This window comes from Podarcis tiliguerta (genome assembly GCF_965153285.1).
Source record: "Podarcis tiliguerta genome assembly, chromosome: 2".
Classification (NCBI taxonomy): domain Eukaryota; kingdom Metazoa; phylum Chordata; class Lepidosauria; order Squamata; family Lacertidae; genus Podarcis; species Podarcis tiliguerta.
Window position 1 is genome coordinate 2,498,831 of NC_139535.1, and position 26,125 is coordinate 2,524,955.

At 46.8% G+C, this 26,125-nt stretch overlaps 1 protein-coding gene across 3 annotated transcripts; it reads left to right on the plus strand.

Moving 5' to 3' along the window:
* Positions 1-24,468, plus strand: LOC310670212 (uncharacterized protein). 3 transcript variants are annotated; one of them, XM_083425105.1, is made up of 6 exons: positions 1-193; positions 12,422-12,875; positions 14,389-14,515; positions 16,877-16,947; positions 18,595-18,721; positions 20,685-24,468. In XM_083425105.1, exons 1-6 carry the CDS (start codon positions 117-119, stop codon positions 22,130-22,132), a joined length of 2,304 nt encoding a protein of 767 aa, XP_083281231.1. In that variant the 5' UTR covers positions 1-116; the 3' UTR covers positions 22,133-24,468. The 3 variants fall into 3 exon arrangements, with proteins under 3 accessions (XP_083281231.1, XP_083281230.1, XP_083281232.1); XM_083425104.1 differs by having other exon boundaries at positions 37-205; XM_083425106.1 differs by lacking the exon at positions 1-193 and adding an exon at positions 5,271-5,769.
* The last annotated feature ends 1,657 nt before the right edge of the window (positions 24,469-26,125 follow it).

Consider the following 26,125-nt stretch of genomic DNA (forward strand, 5'->3'; position numbering starts at 1 on the left):
AGAGGAATGAGAACCGGAAGTGTTTGCTCTGTGCGTATGTGGGAGGTGTGTTGTTGTGCGTGTGTTTTTTTTGTTCCTTCTTTTGAGTTGGCTTATCTCTATGCTCCATCGTGAGAATGCCCTTTGCAAAACCAGCCGCCGCCAGAGTTTTGCTCGGAGACGAGGACCTGCAGGAAGGAGGCCAGAATTCAAGGTGCCCAAAAATGTCAATGGGGTGATTTGGGTGGGGGTGGGGGGCTCCGATCTCCCATGTGGGGCTTGCATTATTTTGCATTGCGCGACACCCCTGCAAGTCCGGCCTGGCTGCGTGTGTGTGTTTGAGGACTGGACCAATCCATAGAGCTGGATCGTTGAATTTTAGAGTTAGAAAGGACCCCAAAAGGGTTATGCAGCCCAAGAATTCATGGATATTAAGGCTGTCAGAGGCTGCTAGCCAGGATAAATGGCCACCACGTTGCTCTGGCCCCACAACTGGAGGCAGCCAGCGATTCTTCTGAATCCCAGTTGCTGGAAACCAGAGTGGGAACGGATCCTGCTGGCGCGTTGATATGATATGATAATCTTTAGTGTCATTGTCCCATACAGAACAACGAAATTGAAAAAAAATCTACATCAGACATTCAAAACCAACAAGCCTGCTATCCCAGCCTGGTTAGCCCCCTAAAAACTCTGATACCCCATAATTAAATACAATATACTCCCTTAGGTAAGGTAAAGGGACCCCTGACCATTAGGTCCAGTCATGGCCAACTCTGGGGCTGCGACGCTCATCTCGGTTTATTGGCCGAGGGAGCCGGTGTGCAGCTTCTGGGTCATGTGGCCAGCATGACTAAGCCACTTCTGGCAAACCAGAGCAGCGCACGGAAACACCGTTTACTTTCCCGCCGGAGCGGTACCTATTTATCTACTTGTGCTTTTGATGTGCCTTTGAACTGCTAGGTTGGCAGGAGCAGGGACCAAGCAATGGGAGCTCACCCCATCGCAGGGATTCGAACCGCTGACCTTCCGATCAGCAAGTCCTAGGCTCTGTGGTTCAACCCACAGCGCCACCCGTGTCCCTCTACAGACTCCTTAAAAGGTAAAGGTAAAGGTACCCCTGCCCATACGGGCCAGTCTTGACAGACTCTAGGGTTGTGCGCCCATCTCACTCAAGAGGCCGGGGGCCAGCGCTCTCCGGAGACACTTCCGGGTCACGTGGCCAGCGTGACATCGCTGCTCTGGCGAGCCAGAGCCGCACACGGAAACGCCGTTTACCTTCCCGCTAGTAAGCGGTCCCTATTTATCTACTTGCACCCGAGAGTGCTTTCGAACTGCTAGGTTGGCAGGCGCTGGGACCGAACAACTGGAGCGCACCCCGCCGCGGGGATTCGAACCGCCGACCATGCGATCGGCAAGCCCTAGGCGCTGAGGCTTTTACCCACAGCGCCACCCACGTTCCGCACAGACTCCTTGGATGTGTTTAAAACCAAAATCACATTAGGGTAGAAACTGTTTCTCAGGCGGCTAGTCCTTGTCTTTATAACCCTGTACCTTCTTCCAGAAGGCAGCAGCTGAAAGAGATCATTTCCGGGGTGCGCACTATCCTGCGCTATCTCTGCAGCTTTCTTATGGCACCTGGAAGCATAGATTTGATCCAAGGTGGGAAGAGTGCACCCAATTATTCTCTCCGCAGTCTTTGCAACCCTGAACAGTATTGTTTTTCCCCTGGCCGTGCAGCTCCCAAACGACACACACAGACCATAAGTTAATACACTCTCCACAGTACAATAGTAAAATGCCATCAACAGGTCCTTTGAGAGATTATTTTTCCAGAGGATTCTCAGAAAATATAACCTCCACTGTGCTCTCTTCGTCAGGTTTTTGCTGTTTTCTCCCCAGGTTAGGTCATCTCTCAACTCCATTCCCAGAGACCGAAACACAGAGACCTGTTCCACGCACTTCCCCTCAATAATGAGTGGCTGAATATTCAATTTACATTTCCTAAAGTCCACAATAATCTTTCTTGTTTTCTTTAAGTTAAGTTGTTTTTCCTGCACCGCTCCCCCAACTGCTCAACTTCCTTCCTATAGGCTGCCTCCCCCTCTCCAGCCGTGATTAAACCAACTACCTTTGTATCATATGCAAACTTAATGATCTTATTACTGGGGTATGTGGGCAGCTAACTGTGAGAACAGGATGCTGGTCCAGAGGGGGCCTTGGCCTGATCCAGCAGTGCTTTTCTTGTGCTCCAAAAATTAGAACGGAGAGCACACACCATAGCTGTCAATGTTTCCCTAATAATAATAATAATAATAATAATTTATTATTTGTACCCCGCCCATCTGGCTGGGTTTCCCCAGCCACTCTGGGCGGCTTCCATAGGAACCAAAAATACACTAAAATATCACACGTTAAAAACTTCCCTGAACAGGGCTGCCTTAAGATGTCTTCTGAATGTCAGGTAGTTGTTTATCGCTTTGACATCTGATGGGAGGGCGTTCCACAGGGCAGGCGCCGCTACCAAGAAGGCCCTCTGCCTGGTTCCCTGTAGCTTTGCTTCTCGCAATGAGGGAACCGCCAGAAGGCCCTCGGCGCTGGACCTCAGCACCCTGAATGAACAATGGGGGTGGAGACGCTCCTTCAGATATACTGGGCCGAGGCCATTTAGGGCTTTAAAGATCAGCACCAACACTTTGAATTGTGCTCGGAAACGTACTGGGAGCCAGTGTAGGTCTTTCAAGACCGATGTTATATGGTCTCGGCGGCTGCCCCCAGTCACTAGTCTAGCTGCCGCGTTCTGGATTAGTTGTAGTTTCCGAGTCACCTTCAAAGGTAGCCCCACATAGAGCGCATTCCAGTAGTCCAAGCGAGAGATAACCAGAGCATGCACCACTCTGGCGAGACAGTCTGCAGGCAGGTAGGGAAAGGAGGAAAAGGGAGGAAGGGAAAGGAGAATGTTAGCCGCTTTGAGACTCCTTTGGGTAGTGATAAAGCGGGATATCAAATCCAAACTCTTCTTCTTCTTCTTCTTCTTACCTTTAAGACATCTGAAGGCAGCCCTGTTTAGGGAAGTTTTTAATATTTAACGCTGTATTGTTTTTAACACTCGATTGGGAGCCGCCCTGAGTGGCTGGGGAAACTCAGCCAAATGGGTGGGGTATAAATAATAAATTATTATATTATATTATATTATATTATAATAATATATTATATTATATTATATTATATTATATTATATTATATTATATTATATTATATTATATTATATTATATTATATTATATTATATTATATTATATTATATTATTACACCATCCACTTCAGGACCTGAACACAGGAGCAACTCTCCCCCTCCTGTGGTTCTCCTGTGGGTAAACTGAAGTTCCTTCCTGTCTCCTGAAGCTAAAGTCTCAAGAAGCAAAATAAACTGAAGCCACGCGCCTGAGTGGCAGTCGCTAGAAACTGCAGGAGGGGAGAGTTGCTCTCGCTTGTAGGTTTCCCACGAGGTTGGTCCCTGTGAGAACAGGATGCCGTACTAAATGGGCCTTTGGCCTGATCTTCTTTCTATGTCTCCTTCCTTGCTGAATCCCCCCAAACCTATTCCTCTTTGTCCCCTGTCCCTAGGGAGCCATTTGTGGTTTAGGAGTTGGAGTACCAGACTAGGACAGTGGCCCTCAAAAGACTGTGGCACCACCACCCTGGTGTGGTAGGAATCATAGAATCATAGAATCATAGAGTTGGAAGAGACCACAAGGGCCATCGAGTCCAACCCCCTGCCAAGCAGGAAACACCATCAGAGCACTCCTGACATATGGTTGTCAAGCCTCTACTTAAAGACCTTCAAAGAAGGAGACTCCACCACACTCCTTGGCAGCAAATTCCACTGTCGAACAGCTCTTACTGTCAGGAAGTTCTTCCTAATGTTTAGGTGGAATCTTCTTTCTTGTAGTTTGGATCCATTGCTCCGTGTCCGCTTCTCTGGAGCAGCAGAAAACAACCTTTCTCCCTCCTCTATGTGACATCCTTTTATATATTTGAACATGGCTATCCTATCACCCCTTAACCCCCTCTTCTCCAGGCTAAACATGCCCAGCTCCCTTAGCCGATCCTCATAAGGCATTGTTTCCAGGCCTTTGACCATTTTGGTTGCCCTCCTCTGGACACGTTCCAGTTTGTCAGTGTCTTTCTTGAACTGTGGTGCCCAGAACTGGACACAGTACTCCAGGTGAGGTCTGACCAGAGCAGAATACAGTGGCACTATTTCTTCCCTTGATCTAGATGCTATACTCCTATTGATGCAGCCCAGAATTGCATTGGCTTTTTTAGCTGCCGCGTCACACTGTTGGCGTTGGAAGGTTCGGGGACAATCAAAGAGACATTTAAGCACCTCAGTGTAGTATAGTATAGTGTTACCAGATGTCCCCAGTTCCCGGGGACAGTCCCCGGATTTGCAAATCTGTCCCCGGACAAATTCCGTCCCCGGAATGTCCCCAGATTTGCAAATCTGTCCCTGGGAAATGTGGCAGTGGGAGCCTCAGCAGCCCGGAGCCAGCCTGATAGCGCAGTTGGCTCTGGCTGGCTTCAGGAGTTGCCCGCTGCCATGGCGCCCACCATTTTTCCTCGCCGGAAGTCCCCATATGATGTGTCTTGTGCGCATATGATGTGTCTTGTGCGATCTCCTGCCCCCTTCCCCCTTTGTTTTGACTGATTGGGGGAGGCTCGGGAGTCACGGGCAGGCGGCCGTTGCCCAGTTTTTTAAAAGCTCTGTGCATTTATGTTTACAGGGTGCGAAAGGAGGACTTTGCACCTTTATACAATATGCATGTGTGCTTGGGCCTGGGGTCTTTTGCCTTACCATCCCCGCTACTGACTCCCTGTTGCTGCTCAGCTTTAAAAAAAAATTATGTGTCCCCGGATTCATTGAAAAAAATCTGGTAAAAATAGTATAGTATCAAAATGGGGTGTTTTTTTTTATTTGCAGAATATGGACAGATTTTCACGTTCTAGGAGTCGTTTCTTTGTTGTTTTCTGATGCATTTCTTATCAATAAAAACAAATTCGGTATGCAAGTTTTTATTCTGAAAAGTGTGGCCCAGGGGGAGGAGTTTGAAAACCTGGGAGAGACAAGGGTTCAAATCTCTGGGTGAGCTTGGGGAACAGGAACGATTTCTCAGCCTCGCCTACCCCCCAGGGTTGTTGTGAGGCTGCAATGGATGGGCAGGGGAGAGAATTATGCAGGCCACCTGGAGTTCATTAATGCAATAAATGACTGGTTGTTGTTTTTTACCATCCACCCCTTCTTCCCATTCCAACCTGCCCCCACCGCATCCCAATTCATTCGGGGGCGGGGGAAGCACTGACCCCTTTGTGCTCTAAGAGGGAGGATCCCACGGAGGAGGGATCCCTGCAAGGATGCAATTGTGGCGGGGGGGGGGCGGGCGGAGAAATGATGCATTTTGCAGAGGCTCCAAGCCTTAAAGGAGGTTTCATTCGTCTCCAAGGCGCGGCTCCTGAACGCAGGACGCTTTGCCAGCCTGGCGTGTCCCCCACCCCCCGCCAGATGCATCGAGACTACAACTCCCACCAGCCCACGGGGTGCAAGGAAGACTGACACGTGGCTCTCCCCTCCCATTTCCTGCAAAAAACCTCCTTCCTTTTCCGCGCGAAACCCCCGCCCTGCCTAGCAACTGCTGACGCGGGCAAAGGGGTGCCTTTTCCCCATTGGCTGAAGGTCCTCTTTTTCCGCGCGCAGGTTTCCGCGGCTGGTCCCTGCTTGCCATCCTCCGCGCAGGTAAGTGGATGGATGGATGGATAAAAAGAAAGAGAGAGACTCAAGGACATTTGGGGATTCAGGTTCATTGCACGCGCAGGGGGGGGGGGTTCCTTTGCCCTTTTTGGTGGGGGTGGGGGTGGGTTTTTCCGGTGGGGGCTGAACTTCCCTATTTGCAAGACAGGATTCGCACCCAGGCCCTAAGGTGGGGAGAAAGGGTTTTTTCCCCAGGCCGTGTCTCTCCCCCCACCCCCACGGCATGATGCAGTTTTGGGGGTACCCTGTGTGCAAAGGGGGGGGGGAATGGGATCTAAATGCAATGAATGAATAAAATGGGGGGTTCGGCATCAGTGGACTCCCAAGGGATTTTTGTGCAAGGCTGCAGGCACCAAGAGGAAAGAGGTCATTAGATCAGAATCGTAGAGTTGGAAGTAAGGGATCCCTGGCGGTCATCTAGTCCACCCCCCCTGAAATGCAGGAATCTTTTGCCCAACGTGGGCCGGCCCAGAAATGGAGAGTCTCATATTCTCCCAGCTGAACTATCTCAGAGTACAGTGGCGGAGAGCAAGGCGGGAATGCAAGGATGAGGATGATGAGGATGATGATGATGATGATAATAATAATAATAATAATAATAATTTTATTTATATCCTGCCCTCCCCAGCCAAAGCCGGGCTTAGGGCGGCTAACAACACTAAAATAATGCAACATTATAAAACATTATAAAATTAATTAAAATCAAAATTGATGGCAACCATAAACTAAAGTTTTGTAAAGATTGCCAAAGGAGGGAGTCAGGCTGCACCCTGACCAAAGGCCTGGTGGAACAGCTCTGTCTTGCAGGCCCTGTGGAAAGATGTCAAGTCTTGCAGGGCCCTAGTCTCTTGTGACAGAGCGTTCCACCAGGTTGGAGCCGCAGCCGAAAAAGCCCTGGCTCTAGTTGAGGCCAGCCTAACCTCTCTGAGGCCTGGGACCTTCAAGATGTTTTTATTTGAAGACCGTAAGTTCCTCCGCGGGGCATACCAGGAGAGGCGGTCCCGTAGGTATGAGGGTCCTAGGCCGTATAGGGCTTTGAAGGTTAAAACCAGCACCTTAAACCTGATCCTGTACTCCACCGGGAGCCAGTGCAGCTGGTATAGCACCGGGTGAATGTGATCTCGGGTCACAAACGCTCTGCTCTTTGTTTATGGATGTCTCAGTACTTTAATACGTCGATCCTGTTGTCTTATTGTGTATTTTACTCATGGATAAGCTTGCATCTTAAATGTCTGTGTTTCGCAAACCGCTTGGAAGCCTCTTTACACGTTAAAGCGATATAGGAAGATCCCGGGTCCCAAGGAGATTAGACTGACCTTGGCTAGAGCCAGGGCCTTTTCGGCCGTGGCCCCAGCCTGGTGGAATGCTCTCCCACAAGAGACCAGGGCCCTGCGGGATTTGATATCTTTCCGCAGGGACTTCCGCAAGACGGAGCTGTTCTGCCAGGCCAAACACATAGAAGTTACATGTGCTCTTGTTACAGCGGCTCTTGTTAGCTACTGTTGATTTTAATTTTCTGAATATGTTCTAAATACTGTACAGGCAGGCCCCTTCTCTTTCTGTATAAGAACAAGCATTAAAGAGGCCTCCTGGCCCGCTCACAGGTCCTTTATAAGACCATTTGGCCCTGGAGAATTATTAACCACTCTCAATTTTACCCCTGGACTGCCATCTGTCCAGATTTTAATTTGCTCTGAACTAATTTTAAGATGTATTTTAATTAATTGATTGCCTGTTTTTATGTTCTTACGTTCTTTGTACACTGTGTTAGTTTTATGATGTTAGCCGACCTGAGCCTGGCTCTGGCCAGGGAGGGCAGGGTACAAATAAAAATTTATTATTATTATTATGAATGGATATAAATTTCACAGGACTATAGAGTTGGAGGGGACCCTTGAAGATCATCCAGTCCAACCCCCTGCGATGCCGAAATGTGTGTGTGTTGTGTGTGCGCATTCCACTTTTTCTGTCCGATGACTCCTTATTAGGCAAGTTTCAAAACCTTCGGGAATTGCCATCAGAAATCTCACAGTTCATGCAGTTAAGAACCCATAGTTAATTGATGCCTGCTTTTTATTTTTATTTTTATTGTACGGTTTTTTGTTTCGTTGCTGTAAACCTCTTTGATCTTTTCTTTTACGACATGGAGGGCATATAAATACTTTTATAAATAAAAAAAGGGGGCGTGGGTGGCACTGTGGGTTAAACCACAGAGCCTAGGACTTGCCGATCAGAAGGTTGATGGTTCAAATCCCCACGACGGGGTGAGCTCCTGTTGCTCAGTCCCTGCTCCTGCCATCGTAGCAGTTCGAAAGCACACCAGCGCAAGTAGATAAATCCCGCTCTGGCGGGAAGGTAAACGGTGTTTCCATGCACTGCTCTGGTTCGCCAGAAGCGGCTTAGTCATGCTGGCCATATGACCCGGAAGCTGTACGCCGGCTCCCTCGGCCAATAAAGCGAGATGAGCGCCACAACCTCAGAGTCGTCTGTGACTGGACCTAACGGTCAGGGGTACCTTTACCTTTTATAGATAAAAAATGAATAAATATAACAAAATATTCAGGGGGGAAACACCTTTTGAAACACATGCGTTCTCTTCCCTTAGCAGCTTGGGACCAGTTGACTTACAGAATCGCCATACCCCCTTTATGTGCCTGCTTGACCACTCCAGTCTGCGGGACTGGCACTGTGCCCACATATTACTCGTTCTGCACTTTTTCCTGGTGGGAAAAGAGGGGGCAGCTTTGAGGCATCCCCTGGGGGGAAACCTTACTTTCTGCAGGTCGCTGGGGAGCTGCTGTTTTAGTGTGGTGACACCCAGGCTTTCCAGTGCCTGATTAAAACATTTTTTGTTTAAGCAAGCCCTACCCAAACACATAGAAGTTACATGTGCTTTATCTCTACTGTTGATTTTAATTTTCCGAATATGTTCCAGGCCCCTATTGTGGGGATCGCACCGAAGCCCATCCTGTTCCATCCCCATTCTGCCCTCTTCTGGGTGCAAAACGATCCCGGTCGCACATCAACTGAGCAAGTGAAAAATGCTTGCTGACTCTACTTTATTTTAATTTTCTATTCATAATTTTAATGCTTTATTTCAGGGTGGATAAAAAAATCAATGTGTTGATTTTTTTTAAAAATCAGATTTTTAAATTTTAAATTGTATTTTTAAAATAAAATGCTTTTGGAGGAAAAATCATTCTAAAGATAGTTAAATAGAAAACTATCTCTAGAATGATTTTTCCTCCAAAGGCATTTTATTTAAAAAATCCAATTCAAATTTTAATAATCTGATTTTTAAAAAAAATCATATTCAAATAATTGAATGTAAGTTACATTATATTCCAAAGGCTATTCATCAGGAAATAAGGATTTGTTTAAGTTTTTCATGTGTGCTAAAACTCGGTCTAAGGTTCTTGTTTTTTAAAAAAATTGTTTAACTACGTCAGTTAACAAACATGGATACATATGCTATAATGTTATTGTTTCAGTTTAATAAATTGTTTAAATTGTTATTAAGGAAATGATTCTTTTTCTCCTTCCAATAAAGTACAGCAGAAACGTTGTCCAAATATAACTTATTAAACCTCACAGTAATTTCTTAATTATCGGTTTATGTATTACCAAATCAGTAATTTTTGATATAACTGTAAAAACTACTCTGAAAATTTATTATTCCAAAAATGAAACCTTCATCTGGTTGTAAATATTAAGATTATACCAGCAAGAATGAGTCTTTCTGTAAAAAAATGATTTAAATCAAGTCATACCGACTAGAGATTTAAATCGTGATTTAAATTGATTTGATTGAAATCAAATCCCCCCAATTTATTTTATATTTCTGAAAACCACGTTAGAGGGGTTCCCCTCGTATATGTTTTTATTTATTTTTATTGACAACAAACAAGTTGCAGAAAAAAGAAATGAAAGAAAAATTAGTTCTTTTTATTTTTTAAAAAAATATGTCAGTTGTCACCATGGCAAATAAAGAAGCATAAGAGTCAGCTATGCAGTTTTCTGAGTCAATAATATAGTATACCAAAGGGAGAGGGATGCTTAGTATATAATTACAAAGGGTTCCATGGTCTAAATTAAAACAACTGCCACCCTTTTTTTGTAAAGAAAAGAAAAATAGCCTTGAGCTGTACTGAATCAAGATGGTTGCATAGACTTATGGTTCTCAGTTCTCAGGCATTTTTATGTCCGTGGGGTAGGGTGGTTTTCTTAAAACCAGAATACATATTGATTTTATTATATAAATGCATTAATTCTCTGTGCCGATGTAAACGGCATCCTTAAGAACAACAGGTAAGCAAAAGGCAACGGAGCGAGTTAGTCTGAAACCCCCAACCTTTTACACCAGTGGTTCCCAAGGTAGGTAGCACTGAAAGGAAAGGGAACACGGGAGGTATAAGGTATGCGGCCCAGGACCCACGTACCCACGGGACCGCCTCTCCTGGTATGCCCCACGGAGGGCCTTAAGGTCCACAAATGACAACACTTTGGAGGTCCCAAGTCACAAGGTGGTTAGATTGGTCTGAACTAGGGCCAGGGCCTTTTCAGTACTGGCCCCGACGTGGTGCAACGCTCTGTCACAAGAGACTAGGGCCCTGCGGGACTTGACATCTTTCCGCAGGGCCTGCAAGACAGAGCTGTTCTGTCTGGCCTTTGGTTTGGACTCAGTCTGACCCTTGTGTTTCCCTCCCCTTATGGTTTTGATCTGTGGGCTACTTTTAAAATGAGGCTGCATTTTAAATTGCATTTTAACCTGTATTTTAAATTGGTTTTTATTGTAATTTTACTGGTGTTAGCCACCCTGAGCCCGGCTCTGGCCGGGGAGGGCGGGATATAAATAAATTTATTATTATTATTATTATTATTATTATTATTATTATTAAATGACTAGCAGCCTTTGAAAAGCAGTCTTGTTGAATTAAAGGAAATAGTTTAATTGGATTTTGCATAAATGTGTGATTAATTGTTGCTGTTTCGAGTTTTATTGTGTTACCGTCTTCCTTAGTGGGTCATGCAAACGGCTGTTTCGAATTTTATGTTTTTAGAGGGTAAGGTAGGGGTCGCTGGGGATAGAGTCATAGAATTATAGAGCTGGGAGAGACCCCAGAGGGTCATCTAGTCAGTGGCGTAGCGTGGGGGGTGCAGGGGGGGCCGGCCGCACCGGCCGCAACATCTGGGGGGGGGCGCTCGCACTCGCAGCTCTGTGCCCCTACCTGGCTCACTCACTCTCTCTCTCTCACTGCAGTGCTGGCTGTGCGAATCCGATCCGAGCCGCCGGGTCGCCGCCCACTGTGGAGGGGAGGGTGCCAGGCGTGCGTTGCGGTGCGGAGAGAGAGCAAGGGACTATCTGGGGGAGGGACAGTGAAGTGGGGGGGGGCGCAAATTACTTGCCTTGCCCCGGGTTAGGGGGCCGCAAATTACTGGCCTTGCCCCGGGTGCTGACAACCCACGCTACGCCGCTGCATCTAGTCCAACCTCCAGAGATGGAAGGGAGAGATAGCCCCGACCAGAGAAGAATGGCAAATCAAACTGATGAACTATGCCAAAATGGCAAAATTAACTGGGAAGCTTAGGAATCAAGAAGGCAAGAAATTCTTTTCTTTAAGAATGGGAAATCATTGTAAACAGGTCAAAACATTAGCAGGATTTTAAATACACTTGTAATGTAATAGAACGTATAGATAACTTAGGAAGATGAAAAACTGGAGAAGTACTGATACGCAGCTGAAAATAGAATTAAAAGGACCCATGGGGGGGGGGGGGGGAGAGACAGGCGATTCAGAGTAATCTTGACATTTGGATTTTGTACTGTTTTATGTTGTATGTTTATATCATTGAAAAACAATGAAAAAGATTATTTTTAAAAAATCTAGTTCAGCCCCTGCACGGCAGAAATCTCAGGTAATGCATCCATGACGGATGATGATGATGATAATAATAATAATAATAATAATAATAATAATAATAATAATAATAGTAATTTATTATTTATACCCTGCCCATCTGGCTGGGTCTCCCCAGCCACTCTGGGCGGTTTCCAACAAAGGTTAAAAATACATTAAAATGTTTTTAAAACTTCCTTGAACAGGGCTGCCTTCAGATGTCTTCTAAATGTCAGGTACAGTGGACGCTCGGGTTGCAAACGTGATCCATGCGGGATGCACGTTCACAACCTGCAGCGTTTGCAACCCATGTCTGCATGTCTGCGCACGTGCGGGTTGCAATTCGGCACTTCTGCACATGCAGAGAGCGCAATTTAGCGCTTCTGCGCATGCACGACTACCGAAACCCGGAAATAGCCTGTTCCGGTACTTCCGTGTTTCGGTGGTCCGTAACCCAAAAAAACGCAACCAGAAGTGGCTGTAACCCGAGGTATGACTGTAGTTGTTTATCTCTTTGACATCTTATGGGAGGGCATTCCACAGGGTGGGTGCCACTACTGAGAAGGCCCTGTGCCTGGTTCCCTGTAGCTTTGCTTTCCACAGTGAGGGAACCACCAGAAGGCCCTCGGCGCTGGATGGCCAAGTTGAGACTTTGTAATTGGAACCGGGAGGGTGGGAGCCCGAAAAGGTTTGGGAACCACTGCTTTACCTCTCTCTAACCCCACCCCCACCTTTTGCAGCTTCTTGGCTTTCAATACCGCACATCCCAGCTGTTTGCCTTTGGCCTTTATGGAACCAGATGCAGAGCACGGATTAAAGGGAAGTCCTGAAACACAAAGGGGGCACAAGATCAGGAGCCGTGGAGGATTCTGGGAAAGAACCATGCAGAAGATTCCGGGCAATGACAACACCAGCTCAGAGTGTCAGCGCTTCAGGGAGTTTGGCTACCAAGAGGCCGGGGGACCCCGAGAGGTTTGCAGCCAACTCTACAATCTCTGCCGTCGGTGGCTGAAGCCGGAAAGGCTCACCAAGGCCCAGATGCTGGACCTGGTGATTCTGGAGCAGTTCCTGGCTGTCCTCCCCCCGGAGATGGAGAACTGGGTCAGGGAGTGCGGAGCGGAGACCAGCTCCCAGGCGGTGGCCCTGGCAGAAGGCTTCCTCCTGAGCCAGGTGGAGGGGAAGAAGCGGAAACAGGTAAGAGTGTGTTTTATCCTAGTAGTACAAAGGAAACACAGTTCACTGATGTGTCTAGCCTAGTATTGTCAACACTGGCAGGCAGTGATTTCAGGCAGGCAGTCCTTTCCAGCTCTTCATAGGGCTGGGCTGTTGAATGGTTCATTATTGCTTCACAAGATGTGTATCTCTTTAAAGGACAGCGTAAAAATCATGACCTAGTTTTACAGCTGTGGAGCAGTATAGCAGGTGCTGTTAAGTTGTGTGAATTAAGCTGTGTCAGCAGTTGGGTATAGTATATTAAGAGCAGTGTGTACCTCTCTCAGTACCCTGGTGAATGGGTTCATGCTTAATAGATTTAATGTAAGAGGAGTTTTTGTAATTAAAGCCAAGCAAAATATATTTTTGCATTTTTTATTGTTTCCCGAACATGCGGTCTCCCCAGCACGCTTTTCGCAGTGCAGTTAATCTGCTAAATATGCAACATGGGCGATACAGCGATATATCACCCAAAACTGGTTTTTTGACCTGGCAATACATCACGACATTCACGATGTGTGTGTGTGCGCTGTGCAAAAACCATGACGTGGGGGAAAGTTGAAGCCAGCTGAAGTCTCTACATAGCGCCATCCTTATTTCAGACATTGTGATACATCCGTGTTATATCATGGTGTTTAGCTGGTGATATACAGGTGAAACTCGAAAAATTAGAATATCGTGGAAAAAGTTCATTTATTTCAGTAATTCAACTTAAAAGGTGAAACTAATATATGAGATAGACTCATGACATGCAAAGCGAGATACGTCAAGCCTTAATTTGTTATAATTGTGATGATTATAGCATACAGCTGATGAAAACCCCAAATTAACCATCTCAGAAGATTAGAATATTGTGGAAAGGCGCAGTAGCTATTCAATCCATAACTCCTGCAATGGGTTCCTGAGCCTTTAAATGGTCTCTCAGTCTGGTTCAGAGGTAGTAATTGATGCAAAAGGGGCCCAAACCAAGTACTGAGTACATATGCATGCTTCTACTTCTCAGAGGTCCAGTATTGCTCTATTTGCAATCCTTGTTTTGCTGATTTCATTTAATATTCTAATTTTCTGAGATTGTTAATTTGGGGTTTTCATCAGCTGTAAGTTGAATTACTGAAACAAATGAACTTTTCTACGATATTCTAATTTTTTGAGTTTCACCTATATCACCAATATATCATGGTGCACTTTTAGGCACCAGGCAAAAACATTCCTCTTTAACGAGGCCTTTGGCTGATTGGCATCCAATCCCCTTTAAAAAATATGTTGGGGAGATTATTGGGTTTTTCTTGGTTTTATTATGTATTTTGTGTTTTTATGTTCTGAACCGCCCTGAGACCTGCGGGCATAGGGCAGTATACTATTTTAAAAAATGAGAGAAGAGGCTGTCTTAGTACTGTGGGTTAATTCACAGGCCAAACAATGATGGCCTTCACATAAACCATTTCTTAATCCCTTTCTGTGTCCCTCGTCTTGGATCCTTATAATTCCGTTTCAGGTGGAAGAAATGGTTGCAGACCCAACTACCAACTTGGCAGAGGCTGAGGCGGCCCCTTCGGCCATAACACTGAGGGCACCTTACAGGTGGATTGTGCAGGAGGGCAGTGGAGGTGCCACCTTGCTGGGTAAGGACCATGATGGGGCCCAGTTCAACTTGGCCTCCTCTTCCGCCTCGGTTGCTTTCATTCTACTGTGTCAGGGAATGGTCTGAATCAGAGGATTGGGGAATGCATTCTCAGGCAGATCAGCTCCTCTTTGAAGAGGAGGGGGGAGAGCAGTACTTGAGAGCAGTACATGTGAAAAGGATCTAGGAGTCTTGGTTGACCACAAACTTGACATGAGCCAACAGTGTGACGCGGCAGCTAAAAAAGCCAATGCAATTCTGGGCTGCATCAATAGGAGTATAGCATCTAGATCAAGGGAAGTAATAGTGCCACTGTATTCTGCTCTGGTCAGACCTCACCTGGAGTACTGTGTCCAGTTCTGGGCACCACAGTTCAAGAAGGACGCTGACAAACTGGAACGTGTCCAGAGGAGGGCAACCAAAATGGTCAAAGGCCTGGAAACGATGCCTTATGAGGAACGGCTAAGGGAGCTGGGCATGTTTAGCCTGGAGAAGAGGAGGTTAAGGGGTGATATGATAGCCATGTTCAAATATATAAAAGGATGTCACATGGAGGAGGGAGAAAGGTTGTTTTCTGCTGCTCCAGAGAAGCGGACACGGAGCAATGGATCCAAACTACAAGAAAGAAGATTCCACCTAAACATTAGGAAGAACTTCCTGACAGTAAGAGCTGTTCGACAGTGGAATTTGCTGCCAAGGAGTGTGGTGGAGTCTCCTTCTTTGGAGGTCTTTAAGCAGAGGCTTGACAACCATATGTCAGGAGTGCTCTGATGGTGTTTCCTGCTTGGCAGGGGGTTGGACTCGATGGCCCTTGTGGTCTCTTCCAACTCTATGATTCTAAGATTTGCTCCTGTTTTGAGAGACACAGACACTGAACAGCTTAGACAGGAGTTGCCTAGTTATGAGATAATGGCAAGAGAAACAAAAGGGAGGGAACAGCCAGTAGAGACGTCATTAGAGAGTGTGGGGAACCCTCCCTCCTCAAGAACAAGGAGGTTTCGTCCGTATTAGAGAACTAAGGATGCAGAGAGGAGGAATTTCCTGTTGATGCCCAGGATGTTTCTGGGGATAGAAGGGAGAGGATTTAGAGTAGCCAACTGCTCTCCTTGTGGCGGGATGTGGATTTTTGCTTGCAGCCAGATGACTGAATAAAAAAAGACCATAAAATATAATCTGCTCGTTAATCATCATCATATTTTATTTGTATGCCGCCTTTCCATAGTTAAAAAAACAATGTTCAAGGCAGCTTACAGCATAACAAAATTTACATAATTACAAAAGTCATAAACAATAAGTAAACCACATCAAAAAAATGCACAACCAAATAGGAAACAATTTCCACTTAAATCAAAATCTAAAACTTAATTGAACATGGCTATCATATCACCCCTTAACCTCCTCTTCTCCAGGCTAAACATGCCCAGCTCCCTTAGCCGTTCCTCATAAGGCATCGTTTCCAGGCCTTTGACCATTTTGGTTGCCCTCCTCTGGACACGTTCCAGTTTGTCAGTGTCCTTCTTGAACTGTGGTGCCCAGAACTGGACACAGTACTCCAGGTGAGGTCTGACCAGAGCAGAATACAGTGGCACTATTACTTCCCTTGATCTAGATGCTATACTCCTATTGATGCAGCCCAGAATTGCATTGGCTTTTTTAGCTGCCGCGTCACACAGTCCTTTATCAGGCCCCGCCCTAGGCCAGGTGGTGAGTGGTAGGACTGGGGCCCTCAGGTGCTGAGCAGGGGAGTCCTCCTGGGTGGCAGCCGCAGCAGCAGCAGTTCTTATAGTTAATTCTTGTCTGTGAAGTTACTGAAGGGAGAGGAGGACTCTCCACGCCTGACATACTGCTTATTGATAATCGCATTTCTATCTCACCTTGAAGTGGTGTAGATGATTCTCCCCATTTTATCCCCACGAGGTAGATCAAAGGCGTGGATCAAGTCCCCAGGGAGGAACGGTTGCAGCGTTTACAGGAAAGGCGAGTGACAGGTGACACAACAGTAGTTTATGGAATTATGCACAGCATTAAGTGGATATAGAAAAAGTTTTCTCCCACTCTCAATAGTAATTGAGAGTTGTTTTCGAGCACAATTCAAAGTGCTGGTGCTGACCTTTAAAGCCCTAAATGGCCTCAGTCCAGTATATCTGAAGTCCAGTATACACTGAGGTCCAGCGCCGAGGGCCTTCTGGCGGTTCCCTGACTGTGAGAAGCCAAGTTACAGGGAACCAGGCAGAGGGCCTTCTCGGTAGTGGCACCCGCCCTGTGGAATTTGTTTTTTTTTTTAATGTAAAATGCAATAGCAATTAATTGGCAAGAAGATAACAGAATTAAGCATCTCCACGTCTCCTTTTCTCCCTCCCAGGAAGTGGCACAACCCTGGCAATTTCTCCCGCGGTTGGTGGAGGGGAAGGAGTTGCTGTCCAGTCGAATAAGGTAATAAAAGCTCAATGCTTGGAATTCCCGAAGTGGCGAAAGAAAGTGCTTAGGCACGCAGCATATAGTTACAGCAGGCGTAGGCAAACTCAGCCCTCCAGATGTTTTGGGACTACAGTTCCCGTCATCCCTGACCACTGGTCCTGTTAGTTAGGGATGATGGGAGTTGTAGTCCCAAAACATCTGGAGGGCCAAGTTTGCCTATGCCTGAGTTACGGGATTTGCTCCAACGAGTTGCTGTGATGGCTGCCAACTTTAAAAGGGGGTTAGACAGACTCCTGGAGGGAGAAGGCCTTCCTTCGTCTCCAGCCACAATACCTTTGTTCAGCCTTCATGGTCCGAGCAATGCAGGTGCCTCTGAATAATCCCAATTGCCGGGAGGGAAGAGTGTTGCTGCTCCTTTTGCTCTCGAGTCCTCGTTGCTTCTCTGCTTTTTACATTGGGCATCTGTTTGGCCACTGTTCTAACCAACATTGTTAGCTAGGTGGGCTTTGATGACACCCAACTCTGTCTGTTGATGGATGGCCATCCTGACTCGGCCCCAGACACACTGACCAGATGCTTGGAAGCTGTGGCTGGATGGTTACGTGGGAGCCGGTTGAAGTTAAATCCTTCGAAGACAGAGGTCCTTTGGCTAGGAAGGGACGATATGGGATTGAGGGGGCAACTCCCATCTCTTGCGGGGGTGCAATTAGTGCCAGCACCGTCCGTTAAGAGTTTGGGTGTAATCTTCGACACCTCCCTTTCCATGGAGGCACAGATTGCAGCTATAACAAAGGTGGCATTTTTTCATCTCCGCCAAGCTAAGCAGTTGGCTCCTTACCTCTCTCGCCCTGACCTAGCCACTGTGATCCACGCGGCGGTCACCTCCAGACTGGATTATTGTAACTCGCTCTACGTGGGGCTGTCCTTGAGACTGACCTAGAAACTTCAGCGGGTGCAGAATGCCGCGGCGAGACTCCTTACGGGGTCTTCGCTGCGAGATCACATTCACCCGGTGCTATACCAGCTGCACTGGCTCCCGGTGGAGTACAGGATCAGGTTTAAGGTGCTGGTTTTAACCTTCAAAGCCCTATACGGCCTAGGACCCTCATAACTACGGGACCGCCTCTCCTGGTATGTCCCACAGAGGAATTTACGGTCTTCAGACAAAAACATCTTGAAGGTCCCAGGCCACAGAGAGGTTAGGCTGGCCTCAACCAGAGCCAGGGCTTTTTCGGCTGTAGCTCCGATCTGGTGGAATGCTCTGTCACAAGAGACTAGGGCCCTGCGGGATTTGACATCTTTCTGCAGGGCCTGCAGAACAGAGCTGTTCCACCAGGCCTTTGGCCAAGACACAGTCTGACTCCCTCCTTTGGCAATCCTCACAGAACTTCTAGCCCAATGGTTGCCATTAATTTGATTGGAATTAATTTGATAATGAAATGATTTTAGAATGTTTTAACGTTTTACTGTTGTTAGCCGCTCTGAGCTTGGCTTTGGCTGGGGAGGGCGGGGTATAAATAAAATTTATTATTTATGATTTTTATTATTTGAATGCTTTTCACGCTCCAGGAGAACTGTCAGACATGTTGTCTTCTCTTTCTTGTTGGGTCCTCCTTTTTGGATTACCTAGACGGACAAGCTGCCTTTTCTTCCTTATTCTAGGCTCCGATGAGCTTTGACGAGGTGGGTGTCTACTTCACAGAGGAGGAGTGGGATCTGCTGGATTCGGCCCAGAGAGCTTTGCACGGGGAAGTCATGGAGGAGAACTGGGGGAACCTGGAGTCTGTCGGTAAGGCTCCCTCTCTGCCTTGTGTGGCGGATGCTGGAGGTTGAAATTTTGATTGAGGTCCTTTTATTGAATGATATCCTCTTCTTTTCTGGGGTTCCCTCTGAGAAAGTGAGAGATGCCTCCAGACGTACCTTTTTAAGTCTTGAGAATGTTGAATGTTTTGATGTTTCATGGCTCTTTTTGCGCCTATGTAACATGCCTTCGAATTCTGATCAGAGCAGACTTTTGGCTTAACTGGAGGTTCTGCAAACCTCCAGCACAATTCCGGGCACAATTCAAAGTGTTGGTGCTGACCTTTAAAGCCCTAAACGGCCTCAGTCCAGTATACCTGAAGGAGCATCTCCACCCCTATCATTCTGCCCGGACACTGAGGTCCGGCTGCGAGGGCCTTCTGGCGGTTCCCTCCCTGTGAGAAGCCAAGTTACAGGGAACCAGGCAGAGGGCCTTCTCGGTAGTGGCACCTGCTCTGTGGAACGCCCTCCCACCAGATGTCAAAGAGAAGAACAACCACCAGACTTTTAGAAGACATGTGAAGGCAGCCCTGTTTAGGGAAGCTTTTAATGTTTGATGCATTACTGTATTTTAATATTTTGTTGGAAGCCACCCAGAGTAGCTGGGGAAGCCCAGCCAGATGGGCGGGGTATAAATATTTATGTATTAATTTATTTATTATTATTATTATTATTACTTGGGTCGCTAACTGGATACTGAACTCTCTTTTATTCCTTGGCTTCATGTTTTGTTTCAGTTGTTTCCCCTTGCCTGTGAGATGAACCCAGTGGTTGAGAAGTAAATTCTTCCCACGCAGATACCTGTCCAACATCTTCACAGCCTCTCCCAATTCCAAAGGAAGTGAAAGATGGAGCTGTGTGCCGGCATCATGCTCCAAATTGCTGGATGACCACTCCCAACAGTTTCATATAGGTGTTAAACAGCATAGGAGACAGAATGAATCATGGTGGGACACTGCAGCCCCCAAACCATGGAGCATAGCAACAGTCTCCTAGTGCTATTTCCTGGTAGCCACCCTGCGGGTAGGAGTGAAACCATTATAAAACAGGACCTCCATCTGGCACCCTCTTGAGCCACTCCAGGAGAACACCACGGTCAATGGTTTCAAAAGTCATTGGTGGGTCAAGGAAAGCCAGCAGGGTTCAACCCATCCTTCAATTCCAAGAAGGTTTCTTCCTCAGACAACCAAGGCTGTGTCAGAGCCAACACTGGGCCTGAAACCAGACTGAAATGTATCTAGGCCATCTTGTTCCTTCAGGGAAGGAACCAGGTACAGGGAACCAGCAGAGGGCCTTCTCAGTAGTGGCCCTGTGGAACGCCCTTCCATCAGATGTCAAAGAGATGAGTAACTCATCAGATGTCAAAGAGGTGATAATAACCTTTAGAAGACATCTGAAGGCAGCCCTGTTTAGGGAAGCTTTTCAATGTGTGATAATAATAATAATAATAATAATAATAATAATAATAATAATAAATTCTTTACATCCCACCCAGCCACTCTGGGCAGCTTCCAACAAAATATTAAAATACAGTAATGCACCAAACATTAAAAGCTTCCCTAAACAGGGCTGCCTTTAGATGTCTTCTAAAAGTCTGGTAGTTGTCGTTCTCTTTGACATCTGGTGGGAGGGCGTTCCACAGGGCGGGTGCCACTACCGAGAAGGCCCTCTGCCTGGTTCCCTGTAACATGGCTTCTCGTAATGAGGGAACCACCAGAAGGCCCTCGGCGCTGGACCTCAGTGTCCGGGTAGAACGATGGGGGTGGAGACGCTCCTTTAGATAATACTGGACCGAGGCCGTCCAATGTTTTGTTTTGTTTCTATATATGTTGGAAGCCGCTCAGAGTGGCTGGGGCAACCTAGTCAGATGGGCAGCGTACAAATATTATTATTATTATTATTATTATTATTAGCAACTCTGCTTTATGTCTGCTTTCCTCTCTTGGTTACAGCAGGTGAATGGGAGAGTGAGACCGAGGGAGAAGCACACAGCACGTTCTTGGAAGGAGCTGGCTGTATAGACGAGAAAGCTCAGAGAAGGCAAATGGAACCAGAAGAGGAGAACTCCTTTGCTTCTCAGTGTAGCGACTTGTGTCAAATCCCAGCCGAAGACCAAGAGAAGAAAAGTATTCAGTGCAGTGTTTGCGAGGAAAGCTTTAGTTGTGAATCAAGCCTTAATACTCACATGAGAATCCACATGGAGGAGAAGGCGTATAAATGCCCGGTCTGTGAGAAGAGCTTCAGCTGTAGTGCACATGTTAGTGAACATCTAACAGTCCACATAGCAGAGAAGCCATATCAGTGCTGGGACTGTGGACAGAGTTTCCAGCACAGCACGAGTTTTACACGGCACTTGACGATCCACACTGGGGTGAAACCGTATAACTGCTCCGAGTGTGGAAAGAGCTTCCGCCTCAGGGCGTATCTTACTTCACACCAGAAACTCCACACAGGGGATAGACCATATGACTGCTCAAAGTGTGGGAAGAGTTTTGTTAGCAGCGCGCACCTTCGGTCGCATCAGAGAATCCACACCGAGGAAAAGACTTACAAATGTTTGGAGTGCGGAAAGAGCTTCAGGCAGCGGATACACCTTAGCTCACATCAGATAATCCACACAGGGGAGAAGCCACACAAATGCTCCGAGTGTGGGAAGTGCTTCACTCACTGCAAAAGCCTCACACGGCATCTCCTCACCATCCACACAGGCGAGAAGCCGTACAAATGCTCAGAGTGCGGAAAGAGCTTCAACCACAGCATGAACCTTAAGTTACATCAGAGAATCCATACAGGGGAGAAGCCGTATGAGTGCTTGGAGTGCGGGAAGAGCTTCAGCTGGAGGACCTCTTTTACTTCGCACCAGAAGATCCACATGGGGATGAAGCCATATAAGTGCTCCGAATGTGGAAGGAGCTTCCGTAACCACATCAGCTGCATACGTCATCAAAGTGTGCACACCGGGGAGAAGCCGTACACATGCTCGGAGTGTGGGAAGAGTTTCAGTCACAACTCTAGCCTTACCGAACATCAGAAAATCCACACGGGAGTGAGGCCATATATATGCTCAGAGTGCGGGAAGACTTTCATCCGGAGACTACACCTTACAAGCCATCAGAGAACCCATGCAGGAGAGAAACCATATAAATGTTCGGAATGTGGAAAGCGATTCAGCCAGAGCTCGAGCCTTAACGTACACCGAAGAATCCACACGGGGGAGAAACCATATACGTGCTCAGTCTGCGGGAAAAGCTGCAGCCAGAGGTCAAACCTTAATGTACACGAAAGAATTCATAAAGGGGTGGTTGCTGTCAGTTCTGCCGATGCCTGTAACGTGGAAAGAATTTCAGTTACGGAACAGGCCTTCAAAGTAGAGGATCCATACATCGGATATGGAATCTAAATGACTCGAGAGCTTATCTGTCTAATCAAATCTGCGATCCTTGAGAGGAAATACAGAGAAACCGTATAAATGCTCACAATACGACAGATTGTATGTTGGCTCCCCAACATTGCTAATGAGAGGATGACTATGGTGAGCAAGCATCTACAGCAGCCAACATCTTCCATGAAATCTTCTGATTAAAGGCTCCTCTGGCCACCTGGGCAGAATAAACTTTTCTAATTCTTCCAAGTGACCACCCCTCTACCACGGAGAAAGATCCCTCTGTATATCTGCAGTTGCAAAGATGGTTCCTATACTGTCCTGTGCCATTTTAATCTGATAACTTCATGATGACATTGTGACATTTCTTTTCTGAGAAGGTAGAAGTTTCAGGCGCTGAGCTCCAGACTCTTTATTTTTGTAGGAAGGAGGTTATGGAGACTGATTTTATACGGTTTTAATGTTTATTATTATTATTTCGTTATTAGTTTGATTTTATATTTGATGTAGCCTGTCCCAAGATCCCTTAAATTAGGAGTGGGAACCTCTGGTACAAGAGCTGAAAGCACTCTGTCCGGCCTGCGGAAAACTCCCACAGTGCATGCTCCTATTTCGCACTCTTCCTTGAGTGTTTTTGCCACACTTGGGTATGTCCTCAAACTCTGATAATGTCACCTCTTGGCTTGGGTGAAAGGCAGAGCAGGGCTTGTGCAGAAACTAGCCTACTGCACAAAAGGTAAAATGTTCGTTTCCTGATCTTCCCACTTTCACCTCTGGCCACATGGCCAGTGTGGTGTAGTGGTTAAGAGTGGTAGACTCGTAATCTGGTGAACCGGGTTCGCGTCTCTGCTCCTCCACATGCAGCTGCTGGGTGACCTTGGGCTAGTCACACTTCTCTGAAGTCTCTCAGCCCCACTCACCTCACAGTGTTTGTTGTGGGGGAGGAAGGGAAAGGAGACTGTTAGCCGCTTTGAGACTCTTTCGGGTAGTGATAAAGCGGGATATCAAATCCAAACTCTTCATTTTCTTATTCTTTCATCACTGGTCTCTCACCTCTGAAAGTTTGCCCAGAAGGAAATGTGGCTCTTGGGCTGGAAAAATGTCCCCCACCTTAAATAAATAACTGTAAATAATCACATCTGGAAACAGTAAGTGCAGACGTGCCACTCGGCAGACCCCGCTTGTTGCTCAGATTCAAGCAGGATCCATCCCACCTGAGTGGTTGACGAAAGAAGCCTTGCTATTTTAGAGTAGCACTGGCCTACAGTGGGCGATTGGTTCATAGAGGCATAGAATTGAAGAGTTGGAAGGGACTTGAAGCGTCATCAATGCAATGGCCATGTTAAGAAATAGCTCAGTTTGAAGACTTTAGTTATGGAGAAGGCTCAGAGGAGAGTTTTCTCCAGGGTAGCCCCTACAGCAACTTTCTGACCAGGTGTTGTTGGACTACAGGACCTGTTTTCATGGATAAATAGATAAATATTTTTTTCATTTATACCCCGCCCTTCCCGGTTCAGAAAACCGGGCTCAGGGCGGCAAACAACAAATTGAAAACAATTGATGCAACAAAAAACAGCATAAAATACAGTATAAAAAGTGAATAACAATAAATTCAGAATTCAAAAATCAATTTAAGGGGAAAATCCATCCAATAAACATTAGATGATCACCAAGGCTAGCTGGCTAAATTAGTCCTATTTGGGCCAGCGAGGAGACCAGGGGAGAATTAGCTGTGGGATCCCAGAGCGGGTAATCTTCATAAAAAGGGGAGGGGGAGGGAAGGAGGGGGAATAAAATATCAGGCTAAGTTCAAATTGAAAGCCAGACGGAATAGGTCTGTCTTACAGGCCCTGCAGAAGGAAGTTAAATCCTGCAGGGCCCTGGTCTCCTGGGACAGAGCATTCCACCAGGTCGGAGCCATCACTGAGAAGGCCCCAGCCCTGGTGGAGGATAGTCTGACTTCCTTAGGGCCCGGGACCTCTAAACTATGTTTATTCATGGACCTTAAGGTCCTCTGCGGGGCAGACCAGGAGAGGCAGTCCCGTAGATAGTGGTAGTTGTAGTCCAACGTCTGGGGGACCCAAGTTTGCCCTAAATTGTGGAATTCCTTCTTCACGGTTGCGACTGGAGAGTTAAAAGTATGTTTTCTGGGACCCCCTCCCTTTTCAGTTTTGTTTAATCTATGCAGCTCTGCTTCTGCCTAGAACTGCTCTATTGCTTTACTTTTTTTTATAATTGTATGAAAAGTTTAACTTGTTTTTTTTAAATATAATTTTGTACGTTTATATTGTTGTATCTTGCCCTAGGAGCTTGTGGTGAAGGGTAGGGAAGCAGTCAAATAAACAAATTGAGCAGACTTCAGACTTGCAGGATCTGCTTTGTTTCTCGCTTGAACCCCCAGGTCCACCAAGCGGAACCTGGTGCAAAAGAATGGCTAGTGGTTGGAGGACATCATAGAATCTTAGAGTTGGAAGGGACCCCAGGGTCATCTAGTCTAATCCCCTGCAATGCAGGAATCTCAGCTAAAGCATCTCTGACAGATGGCCATACAGCCTCTGCTTAAAAACCTCCCAGGAAAGCAAGTCCACAACCTCCCAAGGGAGTCCGTTTCACTGTTGGAACAGCTCTTATTGTCAGAACGTTCTTCCTGATGTTTCGTTGGAATCTCCTTGAAGCCATGGGTTCAAGTCCTACCCTCCGGAGCAGGAGATAAGAAGCATGTTCCCTCTTCCATGTGGCAGCCCTGGAGATATTTGAAGATGACTACCCTATCTCCTCGGGACGCGGGTGGCGCTGTGGGTTAAAGCCTCAGTGCCTAGGGCTTGCCGATCGAAAGGTCGGCGGTTCGAATCCCCACGGTGGGGTGCGCTCCCATCGTTCGGTCCCAGCGCCTGCCAACCTAGCAGTTCGAAAGCACCCCTGGGTGCAAGTAGATAAATAGGGACCGCTTACTAGCGGGAAGGTAAATGGCGTTTCCGTGTGCGGCTCTGGCTCGCCAGAGCAGCGATGTCACGCTGGCCACGTGACCCGGAAGTGTCTTCGGACAGCGCTGGCCCCCGGCCTCTTTGAGTGAGATGGGCGCACAACCCTAGAGTCTGTCAAGACTGGCCCGTACGGGCAGGGGTACCTTTACCTTTACCTTTTACCCTATCTCCTCTCAGTCTCCTCTTTTCCAGGCTAAACATGCCCAACTCTTTTCTTTTCTTTTTTTGATGCAGCAAGAAAAAAGGAAAAACACAAATACCAAATTACACACAGGAATAACCACAGACACATAATTTTCTTAACAAACAATGAAACATAAATTGGTCTTCACACTAAAGACCCAACCTCCCGTCTATTCCATATTTCGATTTCATATTACTTATTGCCATACACACTTTTATCATAATTAAACTTTTTCTTAATATATCTACTTCTTATATCTACCTTGCAACTCTTACTGAAGTTCCTCAAATGCTGCAAGGTGTTTTTGTCTCGTGGATCTTTGCAACAGGCAACCCCCACGCCATTCTTGTCCTTGCAAATCCACCATATCCTTCCTTGGGACAAACCAGGTTAGGGAGATCGTCTTTATGATGAAATGTATACATTGTGCTATATGGGTGCTGGCGATATTTCCTTTGGTGGGAAGGCAGAAGAACGAACGACTGGGCCAAGTGGTCTTAGCCCCGGCTGGGGAGGAACAGGGCAGATAAGTCCTCCTGTTTGTACTGGCTTTAGCAGAACGGGCGAGGGGCATCGCTTCCACCCCATGGAACCAGTTCCAACAAGTAGCTACACGAAGGGAGAAGGCTAAGAGTTACTTAAGAGTGACACTGGAGATTTGCCAAATAGCAGTTCGGAAGCACGTCAAAGTGCAAGTAGATAAAGTGCAAGTAGTTACCTTCTGGCGGGAAGGTAAACGGCGTTTCTGTGCGCTGCTCTGGTTCGCCAGAAGCAGCTTAGTCACGCTGGCGATATGACCCGGAAGCTGTACGCTGGCTCTCTTGGCCAGTAAAGCAAGATGAG